Genomic DNA, 16,057 nt, shown 5'->3' with positions numbered 1-16,057 from the left:
TTAAGTAAACTTCCGATTAGACTCAAAATACAATGCATCTAAATTTCCACAGGAATGCGCCTACGACAATGTGGCCGTGTACGATGGCGAATCAGAAAGCAGTTCTATTTTGGGTCATTTTTGCGGCGACAAAATACCGTATCCCATCTCATCTACAACCAATCAGCTATATATGGTATTCAAAACGGACAAAAATAAACAGATGACTGGATTCACGGCTATTCATTCAACATGTAAGTTGGAATTTATGCATTCAGCTGCACATCTCTATCGAGCTTTTATGATTGACCATAAAAATGAATTAAAATGTTTGCATTCCGGTTGGTGGTTTTCTCCCTGACTCTATGTAGCATGCGGCGGTTATTTGCGTGCCACAAATCAAATACAGCAATTCTACTCGCATGCCCTCTTCGGCAACCGCAACTACAATGAGAATATGGACTGTGAATGGACGATTCAAGCGCCCGCCAGCAGCAATGTGCAGCTACTCTTCCTAACTTTCGATATTGAGGCCAGCGAAAATTGCACTTACGACTATGTGCAAGTGTATTCCGGCATGGAGGATACTAGTGGACCAATGTATGGACAATATTGCGGCAATACGGTGAGTTAGTTAGCGAAATACGTATCAGATAAAATTTCATATTTTGTTTTTAAAGTAAAATTATATAATAACAACAATGATTTTGCTTTGCAGCTTCCACAAGATATCATTTCTCTAACCGATTCTCTATTGGTGCGATTTAAAACTGATGACACAGTCACCATGAAAGGTTTCTCTGCCTCCTACGTTGCCGTCGATCCATTCGAGAATAGCGATGAGGATTTCAATTCGTATAGCGCAGAACGCGCCACACCATTCCCGGGTTCTTTGAAGAGCATCTACGAGGACTCGGATGAGTATAGTGATTTCAGTGAGAATCAATTGATTGTACGGCCAAGGGGTCGCTATTACAACGGTTTCTAAAACGCGGCCTATCGTGGGTGGCATCCACCCATATTTTATGTAACTCCTTGAAATTGGCCGGCGCGGATAAGGAGTGCAAAGAAGAATAAAAAGAAAAAGATGGTCATGAAAAAAGTGAAACGTAAGAAGATAAAGATTTGGAAGCGTGAATGAATGAAAATAATGACAATAGCGAAAAATACTCGTATCATATAGAATTTAGACTTTTCATCTTTTAAAGCATATCAAACGTAAACATACATCATCAAGTCAAAATAGAGTACGAATAAAAACTTAACAACAAAAAAATCAAATAAACTTTCTTAGATTCAATAAGACGAAAAGAAATATTTCGGTGTGCAATTTACTTAAAAATATCATGCAAAATGTAGAATTAATAAAAAAAAATATTTAATAGAAAAACTCAATTTTTTAATATCTAATAAAAGAAGAAAAATCCGATTGGAATGTAACCTTCAACGGATATTTCGAAAAAAATATATAATCATCATCATTTATAGTAATGACAATGAGAGAAAAATCAATGTTGAAAAAAACAAAGTATATTACAGCGTTTGAAATTATAAAATTGGAAATAGATGTGGTTATATACATTGCAACTTCTCGCATTTTAATTTTGTTTAAATACACTAACTAATTTTTAAGTAAAATTAGAAAAAACAAAAACCAAACATGTGTATTTATGAAAGAAATATATTTTAGAAATGTTAAATGTATCTACAAATTGTCGACAACTTAAAAAAATATACATATTAAATTGACATACCGAAAACTTAGGCGTAGTTGCAAAAAACATTTATTTAAATAATAATAATAATGAGGGAATTGCATTTATGAATAAACTATAATCGATCATAAAACATTTAAACCTTTTCCTTGTTCTTTGTAGATATTTTTGAAAAATCACAAAATATCGAAAATCTATTTTAAGCGTATATGAAATCCCTTCATACATGCGCACATATTTATACACAAGAATACATTTATAATACACTCATATCGAAAAACCTGGAAACCTTCTTGTGTTAAGCAATAAAATTGAATCAAGTCGATTTAAAAACATTTTATTGTAAAATTATACATCCAAAATAAATAATTAGACACTAGAAAATTAAATGGGTTTTAATATAAAGTATTTTAAAGAGGGCATTAGGTTAGGATATATGATTGCCCATGCTAAGGAACACTTGGGAAATCCAAATTGTATCTCTTGTGATACCATTGTGTGGATGAAAGGGAGAAATGCTGAAAAGGAAGGAAAGGGGAGGGGTTCTATTTAAGGGCTATGGAGAATACCGAATGATGAAATCCATCAGGTGTGTAATACCTAAACCAGATGTAGCAAAAAAGGGAGTGTCAAGATGCCTAAAACTTAACCCTCCCAAGACCGTACAGCTGAGGTGAAAGTCATATTCTTCTTCTTGCGGTCACCAATTCCTTGTGTCCCACAAATAGGCCATCAAAGTAATCTTATCCGTGGCTTAATTGATGTTTTGTTGGCGCAAAAAGTTTGAAGAAAACAGGACAGCAGCGTATTTACCTCTATTCTGGTGACAGAACTTGTCCTCTTTACAGCCCTAATTTACCAGTAACCCTCTTCTGGGTCTTGGACTGCCACCGTTGACTCACAAGGGACTCTTCCGTCACCATTTCCATATGACCAAAGACCCTGGTATAGTCCTTAGCACCTCGACTTGAAATATGTTAAATACGCTCAGAATAGGAAAAAAGAAGGCTGATCCTCATTCCTCTCCAACTACCATTTTCGACCTCTGAGCTAACGCTAGACTCAGCGCTGGGTTCAGCACCTTGATCATAGAGATCTTGCACCTTATATTCAGCTGCAACTTAGACTACTACACTGCTGTGCACAGTGGAGTAGCCCATTGGCCTTAATTTTAACTTAATGCGGAGCTTTTATCAGAATGCAATTCCGCCAACTCTTTCGTCACACTTCGAGCCGAGAACAAGTTAACTAAGTCATCGATGGAATATGATTAAAGAATGCCCGCTCGGACACAGTGTATATGTTTATTGATCAGTTACTACGGGAAGGTACTCAACGCTTTTAAGGAAGCGCGAGTGCCTGTACAAGTTATCCGAAGTACTCCACTGACTCCAAGGGGCAGAGGTTTGGTCTCTCTCCAGCTAGTTCCACGAGACGAGGACTGCGTACAACAAAATTGGCTTTGTAATTGTGCTAAAAGCCCTGAATGTTACTCTACACCCCATATTTTGTTAATGGGCGACCCTATAACTATATGAGGCAACTGTTGCCTTCTTAATCCTCTCTTCAATATTGAGTCAGGTTAGTTTTCTATCAATTATTCACCTGGTCAGTTAGTACCAGGAGCACTTCCTATTGCCCTTGCAATAAATGGCACGTTATTCCTGCAAGTAATCACCCTGAAGTCCCTTCTCCCGTTCTTCTCCAGTCAGTCGTTAACTATGACAGCCCAGAGTAGGGGTGACAATGCACCGCCTTGCGGAACGGAGAAAGGTACCGCCCAAATTAGTTTATCCAAATACTTTGTGACTGTCTCCGGTAGGGAGAACATTATTAAAAGCCTGTTCAATGTCGAGGAGGGCATCCATTGTGAACTCCTTTCTGAAAAATGGAAACCTCTATATCTTTAACAACCATGTGCAAAGCAGATTGTATTGATCTGTTTTTGCAGTAAACACGTTGGGCGTGTATCAAATGCTCCCGAGGAATTTCACACCTTACATGCAGACCAATCAGTAAACAATCAATCAGCACGCATAAATAGGAACCAACCTACGACAAGCCTCCTCTGCAGATTTCTGCAGTTGAGCAAGCATAATGGCATCGAAACCTGGTGACTTGAAGAGCTTGAAAGAGTCAATCGCCCAAGCAAGGCAGAGCTTCTCTAGCAAGCAGCTACGGATGGGAGAACGATTTTGTACTCTTGCCTAGCTGTTATTGCTCGATACCGGATTCAAATATGGGTGTCGACAAGTAACTTGAGTGACTCTTGAATGTTAGTTACTAGTTAGATGTTGATGGGACCTTACGATTCAACACCATCACACATCCCTCAGGAACCACATGAGCGTGGAATTTCTTGAGAAACTATCACGCCGCTCGAAAACGAAATGGGATTTAATATAGAGTATTTTATACAGATAAAGTAAGTTTAAAACCGGCCAAAGTCGCTTAAGGGACTATAACGTCAATCGAAAATAGAAAAAGTAAGTTTTTTTCGCGTTTGAGATTTTTGAGGTAGGTGCTAATTAGCAGATGTAGGTTTTTATCAGCAGAAAATGTTACATTAACAGTAGCTGTAAAAGTAAGCTACTTTTCTCAGCCACAACGAGTAGAACGAACTAAACCGAAGAGTCACGACGTACAAAATGCAAAGTAGTAACTAACATGGAACCGAGGCTGTCAGAGAATTTGAAGTGATCAACTAATCTGCTGACGTAATAAGTGAAATAACAAGAGTTTGCTTACAACAGTGATCGGAAAAAATGCAGATTGAGTTGTTAATATATGAAAGAGTCAATTCAGCCACCGAATAGTGCATGAACAATGACTGAAAGAGAATAAGAACATGTTTGAAAATAAGCGGACACAATTGCGCTGCCTTCAACTTAGTCCCCTCACAGCCAACTTTACTTTCACAATTTTGATTCCGATGCCCAAACTTTGAGAAAGCGTTACAAATTGAAAAAAATATCGCATTATAATTATATATTACAAAACCTCAAACATAGCCAAAAATCTTTCTAAGACAATTTGGAGATCAAATTCGGATACAGCGCACCAGGAACCTTCGGAAAAGCGTAGATAGTCTTGCTATTGGCCTTAAAAGTCAAACTAATCTTATCAGCCTGGATCAAGGATAAAAACTCCAAAAGTATAAACCGTAACCATGAATATGACAACCACTTTAATATTACTAACGGTAAAAACTAAATAAATGCTATTTCAAAAGTGACGTAGTGATGAAGTCAGTATTGAATAATTCCTATCCCGTTTGTTATGCCATCTTTAACATTTGTCAAGCAAATGAATGTACTTTTACAATTATTGAAACTTATTATGAAAATGGTTGATCTGTAAAAATAACATATCACAAAATTCGTGCTTTTTTGGTGAAAATAATCGTCCGAAGGAGTCGACAATTCAAAGGTTGATGAAAACATTTCATGAAATTGGTTCTGTCTGAACATATCCGATATCCCGACGTTCTCAACAATTAGGCACTCAAGACTAGACTGGTTTGCGACTTTTGCCGGACGTGTTAATGGTGGGTATTTAAATGATGTTCTTATTCACACATAATTGTTAAGAGCCATATTTTGAATAAAAATAGTGAAACCTGAATGTTGGTTTTTAGATATTTTATTTTAAAACAACATCTATGCGCGCCGTAAGAAAGACTTTTGATACCGATTCATGCTTCAGGATATATACTCGCATCTACAGCAGCATCAGCAACATCATCATAGCATCACAGTTCAGGGTGAACCATTGCTTCCGTTATAATTCGCCGCCCTGTCACTCGGTCATCAGCTTTTCGTTTCATATCAAATATGCCCATAGCTCCAATGTCACCTTCAATGTCATGCGGTAAGTACCGTCTTCAAGTTGTACAGGTCCATATATTTTTCGTAGAATCAGAAACACAATTTTATCAAAGCTAGACGTCTAAACTGTCATAAATATTTGGAAAAAAATGTCATTTCTCTCATACTTGAGGACACTTAGGTGAAGTTTCATTAAAATCAGAACAAAAATAAAACTAATAAGCGATTCTGAAAATGCTCTCTTAATTCTCTGTGCAGCATCAAATACATTTTTTTAACAACTTTGTTAGGACAGCCATATAATCGGAGAATTTTCATTGTCTGCGGCTGCAGCGGTAGAAAAAACTCTTACTACTTACATTTACTCTCTTACTCTTACATTTATAATTTTTAATATTTCGTATGCAAGATCAAACCCACAACCAGCCGCTAAAGGGCAATGCGTACACATATACATGCATATTGCATGATGTAATATAATGTTTTGATGCACAAGCACCCATATTGTGTAATCTCCAATTAAGCCTTGTCTATTGAGGTGTGCTGTGATTCTTCTAATTACATGATTAATATTACTAAAATGACATTAAGCATTGGAGGCAAGCAAATACCAAACATGGACTTGTCTAAAAAAAGCTCGTTCACAAACATGCCCTCACTGACCCATCTATTCAATGAGGTTTAAGTCAATAAAACTGTATAATGTAAACAAATCATTTTAAACAAATGGTTTAACGTCCTGTTGGGAAACCGATATGCACATTCTAGCTTTAATCGCTACGCTGCACTATTGCTCAAATCACCATGTTTTGCGGTCAAAATTCGTCTGTTTTTTTTAATTTACAATTTTTGGTAATATTTTTTTTATCTGAATAATGAATATGCCTCTCTTTTCGAAATCAGTAATATATTGGCTTCATGGTAACTCTAGTTTATATGGGCACCAGCTGAAGGTAACGGATTTGTCTTTGCTATCTTTGCCATTTCTTTGTTTTAAAAATCTGTGAAAGTAAAAATTGTGTGCAAGGTGAAATATTACAGTGAAAATTTTTGTTTATAATGGAAAATAATTGTTTAGGTGTTTTAAACTTTTAAAAACGCAAAAAAGACATGAGGGACCTGCGTTTAGAACTTCGCAGTAGTAATGTGCAAGTCATAGATGTGTAATTTTGCAAATGTTATTTTTGTTTCGTGGAGAACAACTCTTCTTATCCTACTCTATCCGATATGAAGTTGTGTTTGGTGTATTTCTGTGGTGGTGATGTTTTCTAATCGCCTACTTATCAATCATTTTCTGAGCTCATCAATGACAAAAACTAAGATATTTTCAATAGGCAATAAAAATAAAACTTCCGGTTTTATTGGATCATTAATAAATTTAATGATTAAACAAATAAGGAATAAAATACAAAATAAAATAAATGCTCACACAAAACCCAAAAAGAGCTACAAATGGAAGAAGTTGCCTTATTCACTATTGTTGTGTTTCGTCATTACCTCTTTTGCATTATTATCCTTTGTAACACAATTTCTTAATATAAAGGGTGTTTTTTTAGAGGTTAGGTTTTCAAGATGAAATAAAACGTATGTAATTTAATTTTAAGGCCAAGAATTTAGCTTTATTATAAAGATAAGGGTTTGCCATTATGTTTTAAAAATGATTTCGGGCAAGTGGCCGCCGCGGCTGGCTCGAATAAATTCCAGCCGAGAGGCCCAATTTTCGACCACTTTTTGCAGCAATTGGGGCCGTATGTCAGCAATAACGCGCCGAATATTCTCTTCCAAGACGTCAATCGTCTCGAGCTTATCTGCGTAGACAAGCGACTTCACATAGCCCCACAAGAAATAGTCCAGCGGTGTTATATCGCACGATCTTGGAGGCCACGCCACAGGTCCACGGCGCGAGATAATGTGCTCACCAAAAGTTTCCTTCAATAAATCGATTGTTGCGTTGGCTGTATGGCATGTAGCGCCGTCTTGTTGGAACCAAAGGTCGTCCACATCAACATCGTCCAATTCAGGCACGAAAAAGTCATTAATCATGGCTCTATAGCGCTCTCCATTGACTGTAACATTATGGCCGGCTTCATTTTTAAAGAAATATGGACCAATGATTCCCTCTGCCCATAGAGCACACCAAACAGTGACTTTTTGAGGATGTAACGGCGTCTCAGCAATGGCTTGTGGATTATGTTCACTCCAAATGCGACAATTTTGCTTATTGACATACCCATTCAACCAAAAGTGAGCTTCATCGCTGAACAAAATTTTCTTGTGATGCGTCGCGCGAACCGAACCATTATCTTCGTAATAAATTTGCACGATTTGCAAACGTTGTTCAGGTGCAAGTCTATTCATTATGAAATGGCAAACCAAACTGAGCATAAATCAAGTGACAGCTGTCAAAAAGACCATCTACGAAAACAGTAGTGCCAACATGAAAACCTAACCTCTAAAAAAAACACCCTTTAGTAATAATCTTGCAAGTGTGAACCAAAAATTACCTTCTTAACATACTATACACCTTAATATTTTTAATTTTGAATGGCATTTTTTCGAATAACTTTAAAAATTTAATAATTACGGAAAAAAATGTGGGAAATATAAGCTGCTGTTTCACACACCAATTCTCTGTTCACGAGAAAATTGCGCTGTTCGCTAAACGAAAAATTTGTATGTGGAAGCAGCAAAAATCTAGCAATATTTAAGCAGTTGCTACGTCAATAGATGACAAGTCACGAAACTCTTATTTTTTGTGAATTCTGCACTACCAATCCATTGGCTGATGAACAGCCGATAGAGGAAATGGTGGGCTTTCAGAATTAATGTTTCGTTAATGTTTCGATTTCCACACCTTGCAGGAAATTATATTCAAGTAAGGGGGTAATTATTACACATATAATATAATATAGGTAGGGTGGGCCATGTCAAATTTGCTTTTTGAATAGGCTATAAAAAAAACTAATCAATATTTTTTCAAACCTCTTTTTTCATTTATGAATAAAAAATAATATCGTTCAAATAACTGCCACGACTGGCTTTACAGTAGGCCATTCGATCAACCCAATTTGTAAGCACATTTTCGATTGTTTGGGCTCCAATTTCATGAATGGCAACTTCGATTTCGTGTTTTAAAGCATCAATCGTCTCTGGATGGTTCGCATAGCATTTGTCCTTAACGGCTCATCACAAAAAATAGTCCAACGGGCTTAAATCACAGCTCCGAGGCGGCCAATTGAAATCGAAATTTCGGCTGATTTCGGTTTTCAAAAACGGTAGCCAAAAGTTCGAATGTAACTTTGGCAGTGTGACAAGTTGCACCGTCCTGTTGAAACCAAATGTCGTCCATGTCATCCTCTTCAATTTTTGGAAACAAAAACTCGTTGAGCATGTCACGGTAACGGTCGCCTACTGTATCCGTGGAAGAAGAAGAAGACTCACCACTTTTGAAATAGGTTTTCAATATTCCCCAATTTTGTTCAAGCGTATAGCGTCCCATTTCGTAAATGTCAAATTTAAGTAAATTAAAAAATTAAATTAATTATGAACACATTTGACATGTCATTTGTGTTACCATTCTCAAAAAAATAGGTGGTTCAAAAAGCAAACGCTATATGGCCCACTCTGTATTATATATAATTTATATACTCACAGAATTCTATTGAAGAGTGGGTGTTGTTTTGTGCAAATAAATAGTTTCCGTAAATATTCTATACATTGCCTTTAAAACGTATATAATTGAACCGAATTTGAGTTGTGATCTCTTTATTTACATATTTATTTTGTGAACATACTTTTGTTGGCTATGCTCGTTAATCGTAATCTTTATTTAAATTTATTTGTTTTGCTTAAATTATTTTTATTTAATTTGATATTATATTTGTTTTTTTTTAAATTTGTTCTGTCCGTTTCATATGTTTTATTCAAAAATCGCATTATTTTAGGTAATTCTTTATAATTATGGTTTTCGTCCTCATAATTTTTGTGTTTCAAATATGGATAATTTCATTTGAATCTTAATTTTTGAGTGTTCCCTATATCAGCCATACACACATATATACAATAAAACTAAGCATATATACATAAGATACATAAATAACTAAAAAATTCAAACAAATGGAATTATTCAAATTTTAAACCCAGAAGTAATGAACACGAAAAACATAATTATAAAGAAGTGCATAAGATATTGCAATTTTTAATGTAACATAAAATATCTCAAACAAAAGAGATCACAACTCAAATTCAATTCATTTATCTATGGGATTAAAGCAAAGTAGAAAATATTTACCCATCTACTTACATATCATAAGAAACACTAGAACACATATACATACATATGTACACAAGACGAGTATAAGTATAAGACGAAAAGGATATAAAAGGCTGTGGAAAGTTCTAAAAACAAACTTCAATTTGAATTATTGCGTATCAAATGAATTTATTTCAATTCGCGACATTTTGCCATTAACGTGAAAACGCATTGTTTCCGTGAATTATTTTTGGTGCCTTATTTCTGGCAGCCCGCGATTTCGACTATCAGCTGCTCATCAGCCCGGGGATTGAGGATGCTGCCAAGAATTGAAATGAGCTCCAGGACGCGTTCTCACACAAAACAAGAGAGTTTCGCTTCTTATTACCCATGGTTACAGTTTAGACTGCAAAAAGGCAACGTAAGTATTGCTTGCTTTGATTATCACCAGTCCAATCTCAGTTTTGTCGTGAACAACTTGCTGTCACATCCCCTGTTACGTCAGCAAGTCAGCTAATTCCTTCAATCGCTACTAAATTCTCTGCACCATGCGGTTTACCCACTTTTTATTTCCAACCATAAGTAGGGATATTTTACATACTTTCAGGCAGGTGCTCTGAAAACCAATGAAATTACATTACAGTTTGTCAAAATGCAAATAATGTAATGCAGTATTTGACAGAAATATAAAACGTTAAATTGAAACAATTTTTTTTTATTTTATTGACCACAACCAAAACACACATACATATAGCGATATCCCGAAAACTAAACGTTAGGCTTTAATCTTGAATTTATGCAAGACAATACTCTGAAGACAATTAAAAATTACCTGTGAAACAAGAAAACAATGGTTTGTGGCACCTGGTTGTCCAGGCAGTTATAAAGACAATTCCCTTGTAAATAACCGCCGTTTTGTGATTAGGTTTTTCTTTCTTTCGCGAATTACGACAAAACGTCGCCGAATCGACCATGAAATTATTTGGCCAAATTTACTGCCCTCGAAAAATCATTAACCGTAACGAAAGCAGTGAGAGAATTGTGAACGTATTAGTAAAAAAATGTGAATATACATATAGCTATTTTCAGTAAGTGGGTGGTCATATCAGATTCAGCGAAAAATTTCATATGGAATTAGGATAGTTGAAATCTTGGGTAAAGCAAGATGTTAATTATTTTGAAACTTGTCTTAAATCAAAAATTGTCCTTTGGTCCGATAACACCAAATTTTCACGAGAACTTTTTAGTGATGTGAGTACAAAATTTGAAGCCTCTATCTGCACTGGCTGATTTTTGGCCGCAGAGCATGACCATTTGAGTCATAGTACGCTGTTGGCATATGTGGATACATAACACCCATATGTACATAAATAAATGAATAGTCAGAAAGATATGTACAACATCCCTGCATAATAGGTTTTACATTCGGTTGGCGGAGAATATGGAGATAAGGTTGAAGGGCGTTCAAATCACGCAGGTAGAGTGAAACTTCAAATGTCATTCCGCTTAAACATAAAATCAATGCTTCAAACGCTACTAATGACACAACAGAAGAATCACACTGGCGGACGGCAACTGTTTGCTCGCATTTGTTTGTTACTACAAAAACAAATCCCACGTGTTGAGTTGTACGAAGCGGGAGCAAGCAGATAAATGCTATTCAACTTTTGTATGTCCAAACATCGGAACATAAATGCCCTGTAAGAAAAACGTGAGTTTTTAATATAAATTAATCCAATTTGAATTCATGCCAGGGATGAAACGATACTAGGCAATCCACGATACTTTACTTGGTAGTAGTATCGAAAGATATTATGGAGTCTAAAGTATCTATAAAATATCGTGTCTAAAGTATCTATACTTACTAGTATCCGTAGGCATCCCGTGTGAACTAAGTTAAAGTTTGCTTTTTAAGTCATAAGTTCATCATTATCTGGGGTCCTTAACTGCTTAAATAACTTAAATGCAGGAATTGGAAATAAATAAAACCCCATGGCATATCAAAACACAGAAAAAGATTACAAGGAAGTTAATCTCGTTTAATGTAAACTTTACTTCCCAAGCGTAAGTTTTTCCAAATGTTTACCCGTCAACCAATTTATTGACGTGGTTATCTGCTTTCGAAAATCAAATCGTCCGACCGAACAATCAAATATATACATATACGTATATATATAATAATTAGCGCTTACACCCTTTTTGGGTGTTTGGAGGAGCTCCTCCTTCTATTTGTGGCGTGCGTCTTGATGTTGTTTCACAAATGGAAGGACTTACAGTTTTAAGCCGACTCCAAACGGCAGATATTTTTTTATGAGGAGCTTTTTCATGGCAGAAATGCAGTCGGAGGTTGGCATTGCCGGCCGAGGGGCGACCCCTATTGGAAAAAACTTTTAGCCAATTTGTATTTCACCGATATTGGATCCTACGTTTCTTTGAATTCTGAATGGTAGTCATGCACCAGCCCATTCGGCTACGACGGCCGCCAATCAAATATGATAGTTTCATCAAAAACTTATTGTCATTGATTGGTCATCAGGAGTGCGCATATTGTGTCGATAATCAGAAATTTAATCATCCAAATACTGACTGGGGATATAAACAAATATGAGCATAACTCAGTGCAGCAATTTTTTAGCATCCCATTTAATATAAAAAATCCAAGAATAAAAATAAAAGACAAATAAAATATTTCTGACCTTGATCACTTCTAGTGTTCTCAGGTGCCGTCTGACGTTTACATTGCAAGTTTTAGAATATTTTATCATAAACGCACTCAGAGCATTTTGATGAGTGGGCCATATTAGTGTTAAAAATTCGTCTCGGAAAAAAATGGAATTATACCACGAACACTTTTGAGCGATTATTTTCCACAAATTTCGACGTGGTTTAACTAGACACGAATGCATCGATGTATTAAAATCATTATGCGGCGTGTAAGCACCATCTTTTAATATTGTAAAAAATCTTGTACAATGAATTTTCTTGTGGTCGCTGTTCACTCACCGACCAATACCGGAAACGTCGGCCAAAAGATCTTTTCTGTGCATGAAATTATTGAAGAATATCGCTAAGTCACATATCGCGAAATTGAGGCATCCTTGGGCTTTAGTTCGATGAGTAGCAAAAGAATTTTCATACTGAAAAACTACGGCACGTAGTTCGCTCTTCCATTCGTAATTTGCTTTCTCATTCGTAATTCACTTCCTAATTATCCTTCGAACTACGTAATTTTTCACACTAAATTCTGAGAGGAAATTACTTCATTTGTAAGTAATTCAGCCCCAATGAAAAGAAAATTATCGAAATTAGGTACTTCTCTCACCAAAGGCAACTAAAGACAACTCTCAGAACACATTCAGAACTTTTTACATCACTTTTACATTTGAAACTTTTATATGAAAAAGGGTTTATATGTGCTAATTGCTATTTAGTATAAAAGCTCTGTCTCGAAACCAACCAAATGTCCTGCAGGGTATGTAAATCAGTTCTTTCGAATGCGCGTGTATAATATAAATGAAAGTGATCCACCTCCTAATCGTATTGAAATAAATTGGAGATATCGTCTTGCTGGGGCCAGACAGTCAGCGCCACCGAACGGATCGCTATAAGCTTGCGGCTGGCGGCCGATGAATGGTGCATTTGCGCAAAGGGATTCTCTCAAATACCGACTGACTGACCAACTGACATGCCAGGAAAAAATAGCGCAAAACGCAATACAATGGTGCTCTGAAATTTATTGTTTGTTGAGCTTTGCTTTCCCGCTACGAAGCTGTTGAGTTGTGGCAAAGATTTTTAAGCAGTGCGATGTCTGATTTGCCGTTCGATGTGGTATTTGCGCCATTAAGAGTACAATCAAAATAAATACCTCCAACAGCCTCCACACCTACACATGTACATATGTGCATATATGTGTACGTATATATCTGTCCGATTGTGTGTTGTCCGCTGATTCGATTGTCGGGTGTTGCCTCATCTGTCTTCCCGTCTGTCTGACTTACTTCAATCCGACGTTGTTACGTGTTTTTTTTTTTTTTTGTAGTTTAATCTTAACTTTATTGTTGCAGCCCTAAATGTTTCAGCCGATTCATTTGGTAAGGACAGCAGTGCTGTTTTGCTTTTGTACTCCCAGGTGAGCTGGGTTTTACACCGACTTATGTATGCCTTCAACGTGGCTGTAGTGTATTTCACATGCACATACACATGTACGAGTGTACGCATATAAATTATATTACTGTGATAAGCACGTTTGCTTAAATATGACATTGTGAGACGAGTTCCCTGTACTCATTTAAATAAATGGGAAAGAATAATACCTGCTCTTGTGCGGTCTATTGTGATTGGTCCTTCGACCTCTGTGTGAAGACAATTTCAGCTCTTTATAGGGTTTATTCCTTCATATATTTTCTGACGAGATCACACCACTAAGTCTACGCAAGAGCGAGAGCCATACATTGACAGAAAATGTGCTCTGAGAATAAAGCAGACTTAGCAGTAACCTCTGTAATATAAGTACATTAACGTACATTTCATAGGCCCTCTCTTCCTATATTAATTCGTTAATTCTCTCTGTTCTCAATATTTTATCCAGTGCCAATTAAATTTATTATCGTTCCAGTAGTTAAAAGTATCTCCTTCGTGTGCTTTGATAGGCCTACAAGAATAGGCGCACGAAATAGTGATTTAGTGCCTCGCCTGCTATTCGTCTTTCGCTTGTTTTTGTCTATATACGTGAAATTTCATGATGTAGATGGACTTCGAAGATGTACCTCTCCGAAGGCATTCCAATGCTACAAATTTTTATTGCATCGTTGAATCGTCCTTTAAATTGATATTTTTAAATTTCCGCCATTAAATACTCCGCAAACTTTTATCCGCCTATATACCAGGCAAGAAAATAACGTTTGATTACATGGATTTCTAGTCCCCAAGTGTCTGCAAAACGCACTTGCAATATGGAAGTATTCCCGAACTTCATTAATATCCGCATATAATCCATCACAAATATTTTCGATTTTTAAATCAGAACTTTTTCATATCCCCAGCGTGAATTATGTGAATTTTGTCAACTCCATCTCTATAAGAATTGGTTATTCGTAAGACAACGGGTTCCTTAAGATTTACCAGCGATAACACTGTCATTTCGGCTCGAATGTTGACTTTACGCTCTTCTGCGGCCTTCAAATTTACTTTTAAAAAACTAGCTCAATAGGAAGCACGGTGGAATCACATTTGTATACCAAGAACCCCCAATCAAGATCACTCTCAGCAAGCAAAACTTTCTTTCAAAAATCGGCCAGTTGACGCGGCTTGTTTGTTTCTAGTAATTCGATTGATGTTTAACTGTTACGGTTGGCAGCACATTTGGACTTTCAGTAACATCATCTTCAACGGCTTCAATATTTTTATTTAAATGAGGTTATCTAGTATATCGTGCCACCTTCAGGTGCACTCCAGCCAAAATATTTTCGATATGCCAAACTGATCGATTATTTTCAATGTAAAGCCAGACTATTTCAATGCATTCTTTCAGTGTACTTATATATTGATACAAAGTTCAAGCTTTGCTTTAACCAACCTGATAGGAGCTATATGTGTCTGAAAAACATAATGAAAATTCTTAATATGTTACGATTATATAATACTGTACGAGGGTCGTTGGAAAAGTCAGTGCAAAAATAAATACTGCTAAAACGCCGGAATCGATTTCAGGAGCTTCTTACAGAACATTGATTGAAAACTTTTTGCGGCCAATAGCGGAGCAATATCCTAATTTGTGGTTTCAACAAGATGGAGCAACTGCGCATACTGCTAGACAGCAGTCTTTAGTCATTAGTAGGTCTTATTTGGCCCACCCTGTACAATTCGTCCAATGCTGTTCTAGTTTCTTGCTCCCTTCCGAATAATAGGATTCGTCCAAATCTGAAAAATAGCCATACGTTTCTGCATTCACCTCCTCGTTTGAATAAAATCTTCCTCAAATTGTGGAACAAGTAGTATCCGAGGGAGCTAAGTCTGGAGAATAGCGGGATGTGAAATGAGTTGGTGCCCTATTTCCATTAATTCTGCTACCACAACTGCTGAGGCGTGAGCTGGTGCATTGTCGTGATGGAAAGGGATTTTTTTTTTAATCACAGATCTGGCTGAGACTTGTTGTGGTTCTTCCAAGATATGCTATTAACTAAACATAACCTCGATACGCGCCAGTAGTGTCATCTCTCTTATTTTGAATCTGTCAGAGCTTCAACCTAAATTAATAATGTCAATCTTTTTTACTGTGTGTGTAT

At 36.4% G+C, this 16,057-nt stretch overlaps 2 protein-coding genes across 3 annotated transcripts in view; both read left to right on the top strand.

The window, feature by feature from the left end:
- LOC129253167 (uncharacterized) overlaps positions 1-1,214 on the top strand; it is a 159,157-nt gene extending 157,943 nt beyond the window's left edge. For both annotated transcript variants that reach the window (XM_054891437.1, XM_054891436.1), the window contains exons 12-14: positions 53-233; positions 351-604; positions 698-1,214. In XM_054891437.1, the coding sequence (XP_054747412.1) occupies positions 53-233; positions 351-604; positions 698-967 (705 nt within the window). In that variant the 3' untranslated portion in view covers positions 968-1,214. The remainder of the gene's footprint in view (positions 1-52; positions 234-350; positions 605-697) is intronic.
- Positions 1,215-6,576: 5,362 nt separating this feature from the next.
- Positions 6,577-16,057, top strand: part of LOC129253166 (dorsal-ventral patterning protein tolloid) — a 45,013-nt gene continuing 35,532 nt past the window's right edge. Inside the window, exon 1 of the mRNA XM_054891435.1 lies at positions 6,577-6,599. The gene's annotated coding sequence lies outside the window, so the exon portion shown is untranslated. The remainder of the gene's footprint in view (positions 6,600-16,057) is intronic.

The sequence above is a fragment of the Anastrepha obliqua genome, chromosome 1 (assembly GCF_027943255.1).
Source record: "Anastrepha obliqua isolate idAnaObli1 chromosome 1, idAnaObli1_1.0, whole genome shotgun sequence".
In the NCBI taxonomy this organism is placed as follows: Eukaryota; Metazoa; Arthropoda; class Insecta; order Diptera; family Tephritidae; genus Anastrepha; species Anastrepha obliqua.
The sequence above is the reverse complement of the archived record's forward strand: the minus strand, read 5'-3'. Positions and strand labels throughout refer to the sequence as shown.